This window comes from Notolepis coatsorum (assembly GCF_963971535.1).
Source record: "Notolepis coatsorum genome assembly, chromosome: 1".
Taxonomy (NCBI): Eukaryota; Metazoa; Chordata; class Actinopteri; order Aulopiformes; family Paralepididae; genus Notolepis; species Notolepis coatsorum.
This window is the reverse complement of record NC_140165.1, coordinates 90312798-90328166: the sequence shown is the minus strand read 5'-3', so window position 1 is coordinate 90328166 and position 15369 is coordinate 90312798. Positions and strand designations below refer to the sequence as shown.

The following is a 15369-nucleotide window of genomic DNA, read 5'->3' as shown; positions in this document are numbered from 1 at the left end:
ACCCGATGATAGTCGGGGTAACTCGCCATCGCTTGAGCGCCAATAACGAGTATAGTCAGGTTTTAATCGTTATTTATTTTATTAGCAATATCCATTCATTTTCATCCATCCAGCCTGATGTTATCGTTGGGAATGGGTCTGAGCTCGCAAAAGGGCAAATACTGCCCCCTACGCCTTCCGGCTGGTATTGCACTCCACTGGGAATGGTATAGTTTTTTTCTGGGACGATCCAAGCCGTGCAGGCATGGTTTAAATAATCAGGCGAGGTAACCTGATTCCAACGATAGATCTGTGAGGCTGCCCCCCCCCCCTCAATGCTGTTGAACGTGGCACGGACCTCCGTACCCAGTACTTCAAATGGTGATCAGATAATTGGATTATTTCTTTTGCATTACATCAGATAAAAGGGAAGAACATTATATATAAATTTAATTGTTGATCTGATATGTATTTCTACCCGATCGACGCTGTATCTGTGTGTATGTGTGGCTGTTTTCCGTTGGGTGGGAGGAGGGGGGGAGCGGCGCGCCGGTCTAAACAACATTGCATGCATGCACGAGGCAGGATAATAATCATGATCTAGCCGCAGTGTTGATTTCAGGAAGATTCGATAATCAGCCGAAAAATTACGTGTTTTGTGTATTCCACTAAAGGGCTATTATCGTGTCTTTCTCTGGAATTACTAGAAATCACAAACTATACTCGTATTCAAAACGGTATAAAACGGAAATGTATGAAAAAACAATCCCTTTTGTACATGTTGACTGCAAGCAACTCACTGATAATCGACGAGTGTATTAGACCCATAGCCATAATTTAAGATATATTTTAACCACTCGCAAATATCCCACTCCTCCCATTGATTAAAGTGGTGGCCATCTAGACCTATATCGGGCATATAGCGCCGGCGCTGAATGAGTTAATAATAAATAAATAAATAATAAATAATCTGTTCAATCAATCAAATTTGATTGATTGAAACTTTTATTAACAGATTGCAGAATGCGTACAATACAGTAAGGCTCAATACACACAAAGTTTACAAAAAGTGATGTTTGGTGAAAGTTAGATTTGTACTTTATTAATCCCAATAGGGAAATTCATTCTTGTTTGATGATCAAGAGGCACCTTTTATTTGTTTTAAGTGAAGTTTGGTGAAAAAGCAAGTTATTGCACTATTAATCCCAATAGGGACATTCATCTTTGTTGATCAGTGTTTGATCAAGAGTAACCTTATATATATATATATATATATATATATATATATATATATATATATATATATATATATATATATATATATATATATATTTTAAGTGAAGATTGGGGAAAGTTAGGTTTGCAATTCAATCCCAATATTTTCATCTTGGTTTGATCATTTTTGTGTCAAATAAAAACAAAGCTTATTTGAATGATTTCCTTGGCGTTTCTAAAAAAATCGATTAAAATTGGATGTGGTGTGAAAAAATCACAGATTTTATTTTTAGTCCATATCGCCCAGCCCTATCTCACGATCTAGAAAACCAGCCTCGATTATTGTGAAACGGGGCGATGTTTAGCGTGGTATAGCGCACAAACGGAGGTATGTAGAAATACACTGTTTTGTCCCTGTTGGACTATAAATAGTGCCTGTCAAATGAGCCATAGTCTCCATAGCTATAATATAGAATATACGATGCAGCACAGCGTGGCAGTCAATGAGTTAATGAATGGGTATTCTAGCAACACAATTATAAAAAAGTGGAAACCGTTTTCATAATTGTCTTCTGCCTGTTGTTTCCACAATTTTGCTTCTTGAAGTGGTATTTTTATATCAAAGTTTTAACATTGAAGTGAATGGGACACTTCCACATCTTCCGGCCCCATCAACCAGTATGGTCGCTGTGTGAATATGGTCAATTACTCTGCAGTCCAATATGATGAGAATATCTGTTTCATGACACCCCCCCCCCCTCCTCCCATATATCGTCCGGCCCTGGGGTGACAGTTTGTGTCCATTCTTCTCTCCCTCTTTGAAGGCGTGGGTTATGCTTGACAGCTGGCAAGAAGCAGAGGCTTTGGTCAACTGTAAGAACTTCACCATGAGAGGAAACCATATTGTTAGCACTTATGAGGTATCTCTCTCTTTCTCACACTCACACTCTCAAAGGGTAATGTCTCTCTGTCTCTCTCGTTCTCACTCTCTGAGGGTGATGTCTCTCTGTCTCTCTCTTTCTCACTCTGAGGGTGTTGTCTATCTGTCTCTCTCTTTCTCACTCTCTCTCAGATGGTGATGTCTGTCTGTCTCTTTCTCATTCTCTCTCTGAGGGTAATGTCTCTGTCTCTTTCTCACTCTCTCAGAGGGTAATGTCTCTTTCTCACTCAGAGGGTGATGTCTCTGTCTCACTCTCGGAGGGTAATGTCTCTGTCTCTCTCACTCTCTCTGAGGGTAATGTCTCTGTCTCTCTCAGAGGGTGATGTCTCTCTGTCTCACTCTCTTAGAGGGTAATGTCTCCGTCTCTCTCAGAAGGTAATGTCTCTCTGTCTCTTTCTCACTCTCTCAGAGGGTAATGTCTCTGTCTCTCATTCTCACTCACTCTTTCCCAGATGGTAATGTCTTGTGTCTCTTTCTCACTCTCTCTGAGGGTAATGTCTCTCTGTCTCTCTGAGGGTAATGTCTCTCTGTTTATGTTTATTTATTTTTTACCCAGGGACAGTGCACATTAATCAACATCTTCAGTTTCCACTAGGGGTGTAACGGTACACAGAAGCCACGGTTCGGTACGTACCTCGGTATTGGGGTCATGGTTCGGTACGAGTTCGGTACAACAGATTTTTTTTTAATAATAATTATTAATATAATTTGTTTAATTTTTTGTAATTTATATATTATATTTATGATCATTATTATTAAATAGAATAATTTTCTATAGGCTTGCCATGGTAGTCAGTGATACTGGTGTCATTCTGTGTTCAGGCATCCACTTGCCTACTGCCCCTTTAACAACGTATCCTTGCTAAGTTTCAGTTTCACTTCTAGAGAGAATTTAACTTCACGACGAGACTGAATACTAGAGAACAGATGACATATTACAACAATGGCAGAGGATTATTTGGATTTAAACACAGTGGAGCTCAGATGATCTGTCCGGAAAAGTATGTTTATTTTTTTAATTTGATGAGCTGTGCCTGTGAGTCCGGCGGGGGAGAATGTTGATGTGTTTGTTGGTGCGTGTGTGTCGGCGACGCGTGTGTTTTTTTCCATTGGTTTCATTTGGTTAACGTTATTGGGCGAACAAGAAAACGAAAGAAAACTGTAATGACCCTGCAGTGTTCCAATGTAAATGTGCCTTTCTCCGCGCACTTTCGCCGCTCTGAACTGAAGTCGGGGACTCTGTGTGCCGCGCGATGTTCTTGCACGGACCTCGCGAGTGCCTGCATGTGGGACTCGTGTGTTTACGCTGTGGGGCGTATTCGTCGTATGGCGCGCGTACCGCACCGTGACGGCCGTATCGTAAATTTGCGGGACGAATACATGTACCGTTACACCCCTAGTTTCCACATCAATGTAAATGTGCCAGAGTTTTCATCTGTAGTCCCTGCCTAACATGTATGTCTTTATGGTGTGGGAGGAAACCGGAGAACCCAGAGGAAACCCACACGAACGCAGGCAGAGAGAGAGAGCAGTGCTCTCTCTCTCTCAGAAGGTAATGTCTCTTTCTCTCTTTCTCTCTCTCTCTCTCTCTCTCTCTCTCTCTCTCTCTCTCTTTCTCACTCTCCCTCAGAGTGTAATGTGACCAACTGTTTTCTGATCATGTTAAAGGGTAAATTAACAACATTCCTGCACCTCCAGCTACTTAGCCACAAAACTAAAGCTATTTGGGCCACTCCCCCATCGGAGAAGCCCTTAACACTTTCAGTGCCAGCCATTAGACGGGTCCCGCTGTAGCAATGCCAACACTTTAAAAGATAGGAGTGCGTCACCTTGTTTGTAGAGCTAAATCTATATTCTATATTATAGCCATGGATACAATACTATGGTCATTTGACAGTGACTTTCTTCCGGTCAAGATGCAAAAAAGAGAATTTTTCCATGCATACATTCGCGCGTTATCCCGTGGTGAATATAAGTATAATTTCAGAGTGGTCTGGGATAATTCCCGAAAGGCTGAGTAATAGCCTTATACGTCAATTCTACTATAACCGTTGGCACTTCTTGCCTGGACATGCTACTATTCCCAAATCAAATCTATATAGTAGGTATTATGTTTCATCATGAATGCATGAAAGGGGGGGGGGGGGGGGTCGTTTCTGATTATTTTATTACCAGTAACTGCATTCGTATTGAACACAAAAAATGCTGATCAGCTGGATCGGTATGAAAACCTTGCACAATCAAGCCAGAATTGACGTCAGATGATCCTTACCTGTGATCTGGAGTATTCCAAAAATAATATTCCAATTGTTTGATCGCCATCTGCTCCATCCGATGCCCATTTGGTCCACGACATAACCCGCCATAACATATGGATCTGGAGTAATTGACGCGCTTCGATGCAACCGGGAGAATTGCTCGACTCGCCTGACAAAGAAAAGTGCGCCCGGAGACATTTGAACGTTACACCAAGATATAAGGTTTCAAAGGGTGCTCGATACCGCCGTCTAGCTGCATGCAGCCGGTATTGCACTTTGGCGATCTCAGACTCATTCCCTATGCTAACACCAAGGTCCCTGGATGAATAATGGATACAAATATCGGGGGGAAAAGGAAAAACGATCCAAAAACTACTTTTTACGTTTTTTGGCACTCAACGGTTGTTGCCCAATAACGACTTCTTACGTTTTTGGCACAGAAAGTGTTAAGTAAAAGCTTAAACCTACTTTGAATGCACTGTGGAGTAGATTATATAGGTTCTAATGTGAATTATGGATGGCCAGTCTGGAAATATGGAATGGAACTCTTGAACATCACCTACCATGTTACCCTATATACCCTCTCCTCTCATCCTCACCTACCATGTTACCCTATAGGGTAACATGGTAGGTGAGGATGAAAGGAGAGGGAATAGGGTAACATGGTAGGTGGGGATGAGAGGAGAGGGTATAGGGTAACATGGTAGGTGAGGATGAGAGGGTATAGGGCACAGGTCGGCAATAGGCGGCCCGCGGGCCGAAATTGGCCCGCCAGTAATAATATCTGGCCCCTCAGAAGAAAAAAAAGAAGAAAAAAAGTTTAAAATGTTTTTATTTTTTTATTATTATATATCAGACCAACTAGGCTAGGCTATGTTAGCTATAATGTCCAAATAGAGAAACTACCACCACCTAAAGAATGCTTATTATACTTTGTTTTATCCATGTTCAGAGTAGGTAGGCAGCAAGGTGCAATGTAGCGCTTGCTCAACATGAATAAAGTTGGTGGACAGCGCCTGGTGCTGAAATAACAAACAAGCCACACCACATGTGTGGTGTGAAATTAAAACACCAGTTCAGTAAGTCATTCAAACTTTATCTTTACTTATATATGACTGTGACGGCACCACCCATGTGAACAGTAACAATGCAATTAAACTGAAGTGAAATCAGAGCAGAAAAAGCTGAATCTGCTTCAAGAAGATGCGCTACATTAGGTATATAAGGAATTACAACGAGACATTTATTAACTAAATAAATACAATTAGGCTTTTAACCCTCTAAAGCCGGGCGCAACACTAGACATGTTTTGTAAAACATTAAATATCTTTGGATTTGTTTGTGATAAAGACTTGCTTTATTGTATCGGAATCGATCGTCATCTCAAAATGTAGTGCATCTCTCGGAGAATGCGCGGATGTAAAGCATAGAATCTTGAAATATCTAGATTGGTTTTTTTCCCTGGACTACATCTAATCCGCTGTATCTATCCATTTATCATATATCTATGTCTGTCACTATAGCCAATGGAAATGCTAGAAATGGTCACATGGACTGGGAGAACCAATGGCAAATTCCTATTGTTTCTCAATAGTCCAGTGCGCTCCACAAAAAGGGCTGTCAGATAGACGCATTGGTTGCGCGTAATGTAAGATAGGCCGATAAGAGAGAGGCGCTTGTCTCTGGTTTTATAATAAAATGGCAAAAAGACAAAGGTATAATGTTCAGTGCAAATGTGTATGTCGTTTACAGTTTATTATGCCACCTATGCAGCTCGTTTATTTTGTCCATTCTCTGCCTCTGCCACAAATGTATGTCTTAGTTATAAGGTGGTCTGTCACAGAGTTAAAATGTTTTCACTATCAATATATTAAATTAGTCATTGTTTTTGTTTCCGGCCCCCCATACAATGGCTTGGAAACAATTTTGCCCTCGGCCAAACTTAATTGCCTACCCCTGTCATACAATAACCTCCACTGCTTCAACCCCAGCTAAACACCCATCAAGTGTATCATAAAAGTCACTCTGTTCTAGGGTCTGTAGATTGTGCCGACTAGTACAGATTTTGCCCTTTCGAACTAAATTTCAACCCATACAGTTTCAATTGTCTCATGATTCAGGTCAGTATGGTTAATGCATTTGGTATCTTTATGTACATACATGCAGACACCACCTCCATACTTGTTCCTATTCATTTCTGACTACCAGTGTTGGGACTAACGTGTTACAGTAACGCTGTTACTTTTGGCGGTAACTAGTACTCTAACGCATTACTTTTGAAATTCAGTAACGCAGTTACCGTTACTGAATGGTTCGTTACTGCGTTATTTTTATGTAGATTGTTAGCTAGCGTTAGCGATCCAGCGCAGTCCTCCTCTCCTGTCTGTGTCACTTCACCTGCGGGGACACGCTGTGCTGTGGGCGTGTTTTGTTTACTCTAGTCTTGACTGTCATGACGGCGCCCACTACTCGCATGGATATTCTCACTATTTCTCTTTTGTCGAGCACAAAGAAAAGAAAGTTTTAGTTAAATGTAATTTGTGTTTTGGCTCAAAGATCCTATCTACTGCCCATGCTTCAATGAAGCTAGTAGCTGAGTCTAACGTTAACAGGACTCATCTGAACTGAAGCCACTCGCTTTCGGGGGTTCTAGTTAGCATGCTACCAGGCGGCACACTGCAAATGGGACGGAACACTTTTTCCAACTACTTGGAGAGAGAATATACAAAATGGAAATGTGATAAAGAAAATGTTTGAGGGGCTGGACTAACGTTACATCTCGACCACCGCAGACTTTGGTGAGTGCAGTGATGTGAATGCAAATTAATGGAAACTCAAGTTGATCAACAGATTTTGACTGTAAGAATCTGCCAGGGAATCTCATCAATACTAATCAAACAATATAAATATAGTCCTTTCATGCACAATTGATATCCTAACTATTCTAACGTTGCAATGCACGATTGATATCTTAAACAACATTGCAAGACGGTTATAATGAAACGCTCCAGCGACATCAAGGCTGTTCCTTCAACCTAAGCGGCGATACAATTAGGCACGGCGCATTTCTTATTACGTCGGGACTCGGGACAAGATTTGTGTTTGTATAGACCACATTGCTTAGCAGAGTTCAGTGATGTGAATGGAAACTGTCAAGTTGATCAACAGATTTTGAGTATCTAAGGGCATGGGAGCAATTTTTTATTTTTTTAAGTAACTAAATAGTTACTTTTCACAGTAACTCATTACATTTGGGTGTATGTAACTAGTAAAGTAACGGAGTTACTTTTGAAATGAAGTAACTAGTAAAGTAACTGAGTTACTATTTTTCAGTCTTAGGTAGGTCTACAGATGCCAGGGTTGTTTCTCCTCTTCTGTGTTTTATTTCAAAGTAGGTCTACACATGGTAGTCTTTTTTCAAAGTGGACTACTTTTTATTTTATAAATGTTTCACTAATAAGGGAAGGACTCAAATAGACCTGCATAGTTCAGGGTTTTATTTCAAAGTCGGTCTACAGACGCCAGTGTTTTGTCTCCTCTTCTGTGTTTTATTTAAAAGCAGGTCTACACATGCCAGTCTTTTTTCTCTTCTTCATAAGAGTTTGAGGTTTTCCTTTGTTATAACAGGTAAAAACAGCAATAAAATGACAATTTGCTTTATTTTTGTTGTTTTATAATTCCATTAATGCAATAAACTGTGCTATAAGTATAAAGTATAATAAATCGCAAATTACTTTGGGTATGCAATCGTCAGGCGTTTTATGCTAAATGTGGGGTATGCTTGGGGATAACTATAAAATGTTAGACACTGTTATCTTCATTTGAAGGGTAAATTGGTTTGGTTCCAGATTAATTTTATTTTGTGGGAGGGGGGGAAATGGCTCTTTTGATAGTAAAGGTTGCTGACCCCTGCATCCTCACCTCCTCTGCCTTTCCTCCCCTCTCAACCCCACCCCCAGTACCCCGGCATTAGCAGCAGGGCCCCCTCAGAGAAGGAGCTCCAGTCTCCACCTCCGTCCACCTCCAAGAGAACAAAGTCCTCTGGAACCTCCTCTAGCTCTCGAAGGGGCAGGCGTGACGAGAGCCCCACAGTCAAGAGAAGGAGAGGAGAGGAAGAAGACAGAGAGGTAAACAATGAGTGTGGTGCCAAAAGAAGATGGAATACCAACATCATGAATCTCTTTCAGACATCATTTTGCTCATATCTGTATATTAAGTATATGCATTCCTCCAGTGCATAGACTGTTTAATTTAGTGGCCATTTAATTGAATTTAACAAGTTAATTTGTTGACAGATAAACATTACAAACAGGTTGCCAGAGGGCCAACATGAAGGAGAATGTGGTATTTGTGTGCTGGTGTTTTAAAAAGGAATTATTGTTTAATTTATCATTACTGAGGTAAATAATAATAATAATAATAATAATAATAATAATAATAATAATAATAATAATAATAATAATAATAATAATAATAATAATAATAATACAGTGGATTACTTGCTAAATCTGTTTGATGTCATGAGAAGTTGAGAAAAATGTGTGGCCCTGAGTGGAACAGTTTCTGTTTTAACAGTTTTAAACCTGTGTTGTAAATAATGTGAACCAGACTGAAGCAGTTTTAAAAACCACTGTTGTAGTGTGAACCAGGGTGAAGCAGTTTTAATAACCAGTGTTGTAGTGTGAACCAGACTGAAGCAGTTTTAATAACCAGTGTTGTAGTGTGAACCAGAGTGAAGCAGTTTTAATAACCAGTGTTGTAGTGTGAACCAGAGTGAAGCAGTTTTAATAACCAGTGTTGTAGTGTGAACCAGAGTGAACCAGTTTTAATAACCAGTGTTGTAGTGTGAACCAGAGTGAAGCAGTTTTAATAACCAGTGTTGTAGTGTGAACCAGAGTAAAGCAGTTTTAATAACCAGTTTTGTAGTGTGAAGCAGTTTTAATAACCAGTGTTGTAGTGTGAACCAGAGTGAAGCAGTTTTAATAACCAGTGTTGTAGTGTGAACCAGAGTGAAGCAGTTTTTTTTTTTTTTTTATCAATTTTTTTTATTATTAATTACATGAAACAAGACAACACAATAACCACAGTAACAAAAACATAACTCCACAGGAGAATAACAAACAATAATAATACAGAATAATAAATTATAAAGACAAAAAGAAAAAGAAACGGCGTCCAACCTATCAAATATAGATGGCTACTTCAATAACAAAAAGGTCCTCAAACATGCCAACCTTTCCCCACCTTTACAAAGTGGAGTGACTTAAAAGATTGTTTACGAGAGTGTTGCCGCAGATTTACTGTAGATAGCCTAGGTCCCTTACACATGTTCAAGACTGCCAAACTCGCAGAAGGTAAAGTGTAAGAAGAAAGAAAATCTTCCTCCAAGTTGGTTGACAGGTCAATCAGTCTGCCAATATTAGTCCCTTGGGGAGATGGCATGTGAATTGACATATAGCGCAGAATAGCTAAATATCAACCCCCCCTAAAATCCCCCCAGTCAAAGTTAAGAAGGACAAGACAAAAACCAAGACAGACGAGACATTTCCTCCTCCCCCTCCCCAGAGACCGCCGGACCCCCCCGATCAAGTGCCCCAACCCCGCTCAGCCGCACACGGCGGTCTTTACCTTCTCAGCTGCTGCGAACCACAGGTCAATGCCAGCCTGCCCTACCCCAATCACCCGAGCCGTGGATATCTCAAGATAAATCACATCCAATAGAGTTAGGGACCAGTTAATCATTGTAAGCTTCTCAGGCTCCTTCCATCTCATTGCTATTAGCTTCTTCGCTGCTGTGACGCCCGCTAGGACAACCCTTTTCAGTTGTACGGACGCGGGTAGAGTCGTTATATCGTTCAGGAGTAGCGTAACAGCTGTGAATGGGATAGTTAAGCCACACAGATCTGAAAGTTTGTCCGTTATTGACCTCCAGAAGCGGGCCACTGGTGGGCAATCCCAATACATATGCATATAAGTGCCAGTGGCCTTTTGAGAGCACAAAGTGCACCGAGAGTCGGTTATCAGTCCCATAGCAAATAGCTTCCTAGGTGTAAGATAGGTCCTATGAATATAATTAAAATTAATTTGCTGGTGATTGGGGTTGTGGGAAGATAATGCCACATTTGCCCAAACATCATCCCAGTCAAACTCGGGGTCCAACTCCGGGATATCCACACACCAGATTGTATCCAATGATAAATTTTTATACGTGGATTGAATTAAGAGCGTATAAAAGTCTGAGACAAACCCTCTGGATGTCGTCCTGTCCACTATGAGCCTGAGGAAGGGGTGTGGGTGCAAAGCTTGAGCCCACGGTACGCCATGCGCCCTCAGTGCTGACCTTAGTTGAAGGTAAAGAAAGAAGGACTCGCCGGGTAGATCATAAAATTCTCTTAAGTCCTGAAACGCACGGAGGCCGTTCTTATCATAAATATCCTCCAGAGTATGCACTCCCCTCCTTTGCCATTGAGGAATATTAACCGGCTTGTGCCCAACAAGTAATTGCTGGTTATTAAAAATTGGAGAGTCCAGGTGCCATGGGCATTTAACCCCACACGACCTCTGTACATTACGCCACGTTTGGATCACGTGAGTTATGATCGGTCCATACCTCAGCCGGCATTTCGAAATAGAGACAGTGGAGTACACTACAGTACATCCTGCAATCTTAGCGGAGATACCGCCGCCGCTTCTAAGGAGCGCCACGATACAGCCTCTACAGGGTCTAGCCAGCACATCAGAGGTCTCAGTGAAAAGGACCAGAAATAAAGTTTAAAATCAGGGATTGCGAGGCCCCCATCTTGTTTTCTACGTTGAGTAGTAGCCCTTTTGATTCTCGGGCGTTTGTTATTCCAGATAAACTTAGATACCATCGATTGTACCTTGCGCCAGTGGTCTATTGGAGGGGGCAGGGGGAGCATTGAGCTAATAAAATTTATCCTAGGCAGGATGTTCATTTTGATTATGGAAGCCCAGGCTTGTAAGGAGTTAGGAAGGGACGACCACCTGTCTAGATCCTGGCGTATATTATCATAAGTACCCGTGAAGTTGTACTTAGTAATTTGGTTCAGCGTGGGGAATATCTCTATGCCCAAGTATTTAAAATGTTCTACTATGGGGATATCAGCTGGTAGTCGTACCGCCTTGGCCAGCTCATTAGGTAGGCAGGCTGATTTGTTCCAGTTAATCTTAAAGCCTGACAATTTACCAAAGTCGTCGATTATCCTCAATAATTTTGTGGCCGACCGGGAGGGGTCGTCCATGAAAATCAGCAGGTCATCCGCATAGAGAGCAATTTTGTGTGGAGTATTATTGACCATTATGGGGACGATGTCCTCCGATTGCCTAATAAATTGGGCCAAAGGTTCGAGGGAAAGCGCGAACAGTCCTGGGCTCAGAGGACAACCCTGTCTAGAAGATCTGGAGACTGGAAAGAGTGTGGAACAGTTTTTGCCTGTCAGTATCATCGCAGACGGCAAGGCATACAGGACTTTAATCATATGAATAAAACTCTTCCCAAGACCCATGACCTCAAGTACCTTCCACAGGTATGACCACTCAAGTCTGTCAAACGCCTTCATGGCATCCAAAGACAGAACTGTGGATGGAGTTGTATTGTCTTTACTGTTATCGATTACATGCAACAGCCTCCTAAGATTATCTGCAGCCAGACGCCCCGGGATAAAACCAGTTTGATCGCAGTGTACCAATACAGACATAAATCTCTGCAGGCGACGGGCCAGCACCTTGGCAAACACTTTTAAATCGGCCCCGAGAAGACTCAAGGGTCTATAGCTACCACAATCATTGGGATCTTTGTCCTTCTTGAGAAGTAAAGAAATCAACGCCATATTGACATCTCTTGAGAACTCCCCTTGTTCGATAGCGTAATTGATCATATCGAGCATCAATGGACCCAGTTGGTCCCAGAAAGCTAAATACACTTCGGGTGGAATACCATCCCAGCCTGGTGCCTTACCCCTCTGCATTTCAACAATCGTCTCCCTCAATTCCACGAGAGTAATCGGTCTCCCCAGTTCCTTGGCCTCTTCCTCAGAAATGTGGGGTATCTCAAGCCCGCCAATGAACGATTCAAATTTAGAGTCATCAAGATTACCCTCTGAGCTATATAACTGTGAGTAAAACTCTTTAAAAGTGTCATTGATCTTTTTCGAATCAGTAGTGACTGCACCCTGGCTCGTCCTGATCGAGGGGATATCCGAGAAATGATCATTTGAGCGTATTTTCATTGCCAATAGATGGCTAGGTCTGGAGCCGTGAAAGTAGTAATTTTGTCTTGTCCTATGTATCAAGAACTCAGACTGTTGTTTAAGTATGGAGTTTATTTCTTTTTTGACTATCTTACGTTGTGTGTTTAGTCGTTCACTATAGTTAGTTTGCAATGATGCGTATAGGTCCGCATATAATGTTTCCAGTCCTTCTAGCTTTTTTGACCGGGATTTTCGCAAATTGGAGGCAAATAGTGTGACATGACCCCTGATAAATCCTTTCAATGCGTTCCACAGGACCCTAGGGTCTTCTACTGTGCCAACGTTGATCTGCAAAAATTCAGCTAGTTTACTCCTGAACTCAGAGCAGAAGTCATCGTTCTTTAGCAAGGTCAAATTAAAACGCCATCTGGGAGCTCTTGCGGAGAGCCTGCCAAAGGTTGCCGTAAGGAAAATCCCCTTGTGGTCTGAGAGAGCCAAGGGAACCAATGAGACATCGAAACTATCAAACATATTAGGGGACGCGAATGCATAGTCAATTCGAGAGAAGCTTTTGTGTCTGGCTGACAGGTGAGAGTAATCTTTGAGGGTGGGGTTGGATAAGCGCCAAAGGTCTGTGAGCCCCGTGTCCTGGGCCCACATCCTGAGGGCCTTAGAGGCCCGTTTTTGGTCGCTCGTTTCAGAGGACCCGGACCTATCCATCTCCGCATCCCAGCACGCATTAAAATCGCCACCCAAGTTCCAACATATTCTTCGTGATTGTATTATAGAACGCTGAATCAAATGTGTTAGGAGCATACAATGCTATTATAGCCATCTTCCTATGCGAGAACTCAACTTTTGCTATAGTAATCCTTCCCTCCGTGTCCGACCATACGTCCAGGACTTTGATATCAAGGTTACGTCTTGTAACTATGACGACTCCTTTCGTCTTATCATCGGCTGAGGATGAGGAGATAACGTGATATTGCCGATTTGCCAGTCTTGACACGTCACCTACCAATAAATGCGTCTCACTAAGGAGAGCAAGGTCAATATTTCTCCTCTTCAATAGCCAAAGGACACTGGCACGCTTGTGTGGGGCGTTAAGCCCTCCTGCGTTCCAAATTAAAATATTCAATTTAGCCATGGTCGAGCTTGTCTAAATGCGTAGAGAACATACCAGTGTAGCTAGACTGCTCGAGGCGCTGATCCAGGCGGGCCCAGACGGTCAATCCCAGGAGTACAGAGGGAGGAACAATTACACACATATAAGACAACAGCACATAAAACACATAAAAATACCACCCCAGTTACAACCCCCCCACCTTCTACTCTAAACCCTAACCCACCCGTCCTATTATAAGCCCTCCTATACCCACTCTCCAGTCCCCACCCTATGCCCCATCCACTGAGGATGGTCATCTTCCTATCACTTCCCACTAGAGACATGGATCCAAACCCTAACCCACCCGTCCTATTATAAGCCCGCGACGGTGGCTCAGGAGGTAGAGCAGTCGTCTGGCAATCCGGAGGTTCCCGGTTCGATTCCCACTCCTCCCGGGCAGCGTGTCGATGTGTCCTTGAGCAAGACACTTAACCCCTAATTGCTCCCGATGAGCAGGTTGGCACCTTGCATGGTTGCCTCCACCGTCGGTGTGTGAATGTGAGTGAATGGGTAAAATGTGAGTAACAAATTGTAAAGCGCTTTGGATAAAAGCGCTATATAAAAAAAACAGCCATTTACCATTTACCAATAAGACGCTCCCCACTCCAACCCCCCTCTAGATAAACCCCTGAGTAAACCCCCACTAGTCCAATAAACACAAATAATAATAAAAATAAAATTCAATAAAGATATCGGTCGAAAACCACCTGAGCCTTGGCCCCAACATGAGACAACCATAATGGTAAAAATAGCCATTATTAAATAATAACTCCACATCAACCTGCAACCATCTATTTCCGAATCTGCGCTTCAACGTCGCAATGTTATAGCCCAAATGGGTACAGGAAAATTCAAAACAAAATTAAATTAAAGCATCCCAGCCGATAGTCTAAGGCAGGATCGGGTCACAGGTTAATTGTGCAAAATTGTGTGAACAATGTCAATTAAACAATGACAATAATAAGAAAGGGAAAAAAGGGGGTATGGTCAAAGTGCACCCCTGTAGCAGTCCCTCTGATCAGGCACAACGGCTGAAATGACATAACCTATGTAAGAAAAGCATTAAACACATTAATTAATCCGGGGATGGTAATAGGCAATATCTGACACAACCCGTTATCATCTATTGTTTCAATAAAGATATCGGTCGAAAACCACCGTGTGCCTAGGACTTAACATGAGATAACTTATAATGGATTTTTTTTTTTAAATATAGTCATTATTATATAACAACTCAACATCAACCCTGCAACCATCTATTTCGGAGTCTGCGCATCAACGACGCAATGTTATAGCACCAATGGACAAAGGAAAAATCCAAAACAAAATGTAATTAGAGTATACCAGCCGGTAGTCTAAGGTAGGATCGGGTTCCAGGTAAATTGTGCAAACAAATGCCATTTAACAACGACAATAATAAGAAGGGGAAAAAGGGGTTATGGTCAAAGTGCACATCTGTAACAGTCCCTCTGATCAGGCACAATTAAACACATTCATTAACCCGGGGATGATAATAGGCAATATCTGACAAAACCTGTTATCATATCTTGTTTATATACATATTCAACCGATCTTCTCCTACCGGAGCCCAAAGCTCAAAAC

General features: G+C 41.9%; 1 protein-coding gene across 1 annotated transcript in view; it reads left to right on the top strand.

Moving 5' to 3' along the window:
* The window catches only part of LOC311241999 (uncharacterized protein), a gene marked incomplete at its 5' end in the record, with an annotated part of 190067 nt that overhangs the window by 116424 nt on the left and 58274 nt on the right, over positions 1–15369 (top strand). Inside the window, 3 exons of the mRNA XM_084330953.1 lie at positions 2019–2114; positions 3612–3686; positions 8352–8519. Of these exons, the coding sequence (XP_084187079.1) occupies positions 2019–2114; positions 3612–3686; positions 8352–8519 (339 nt within the window). The remainder of the gene's footprint in view (positions 1–2018; positions 2115–3611; positions 3687–8351; positions 8520–15369) is intronic.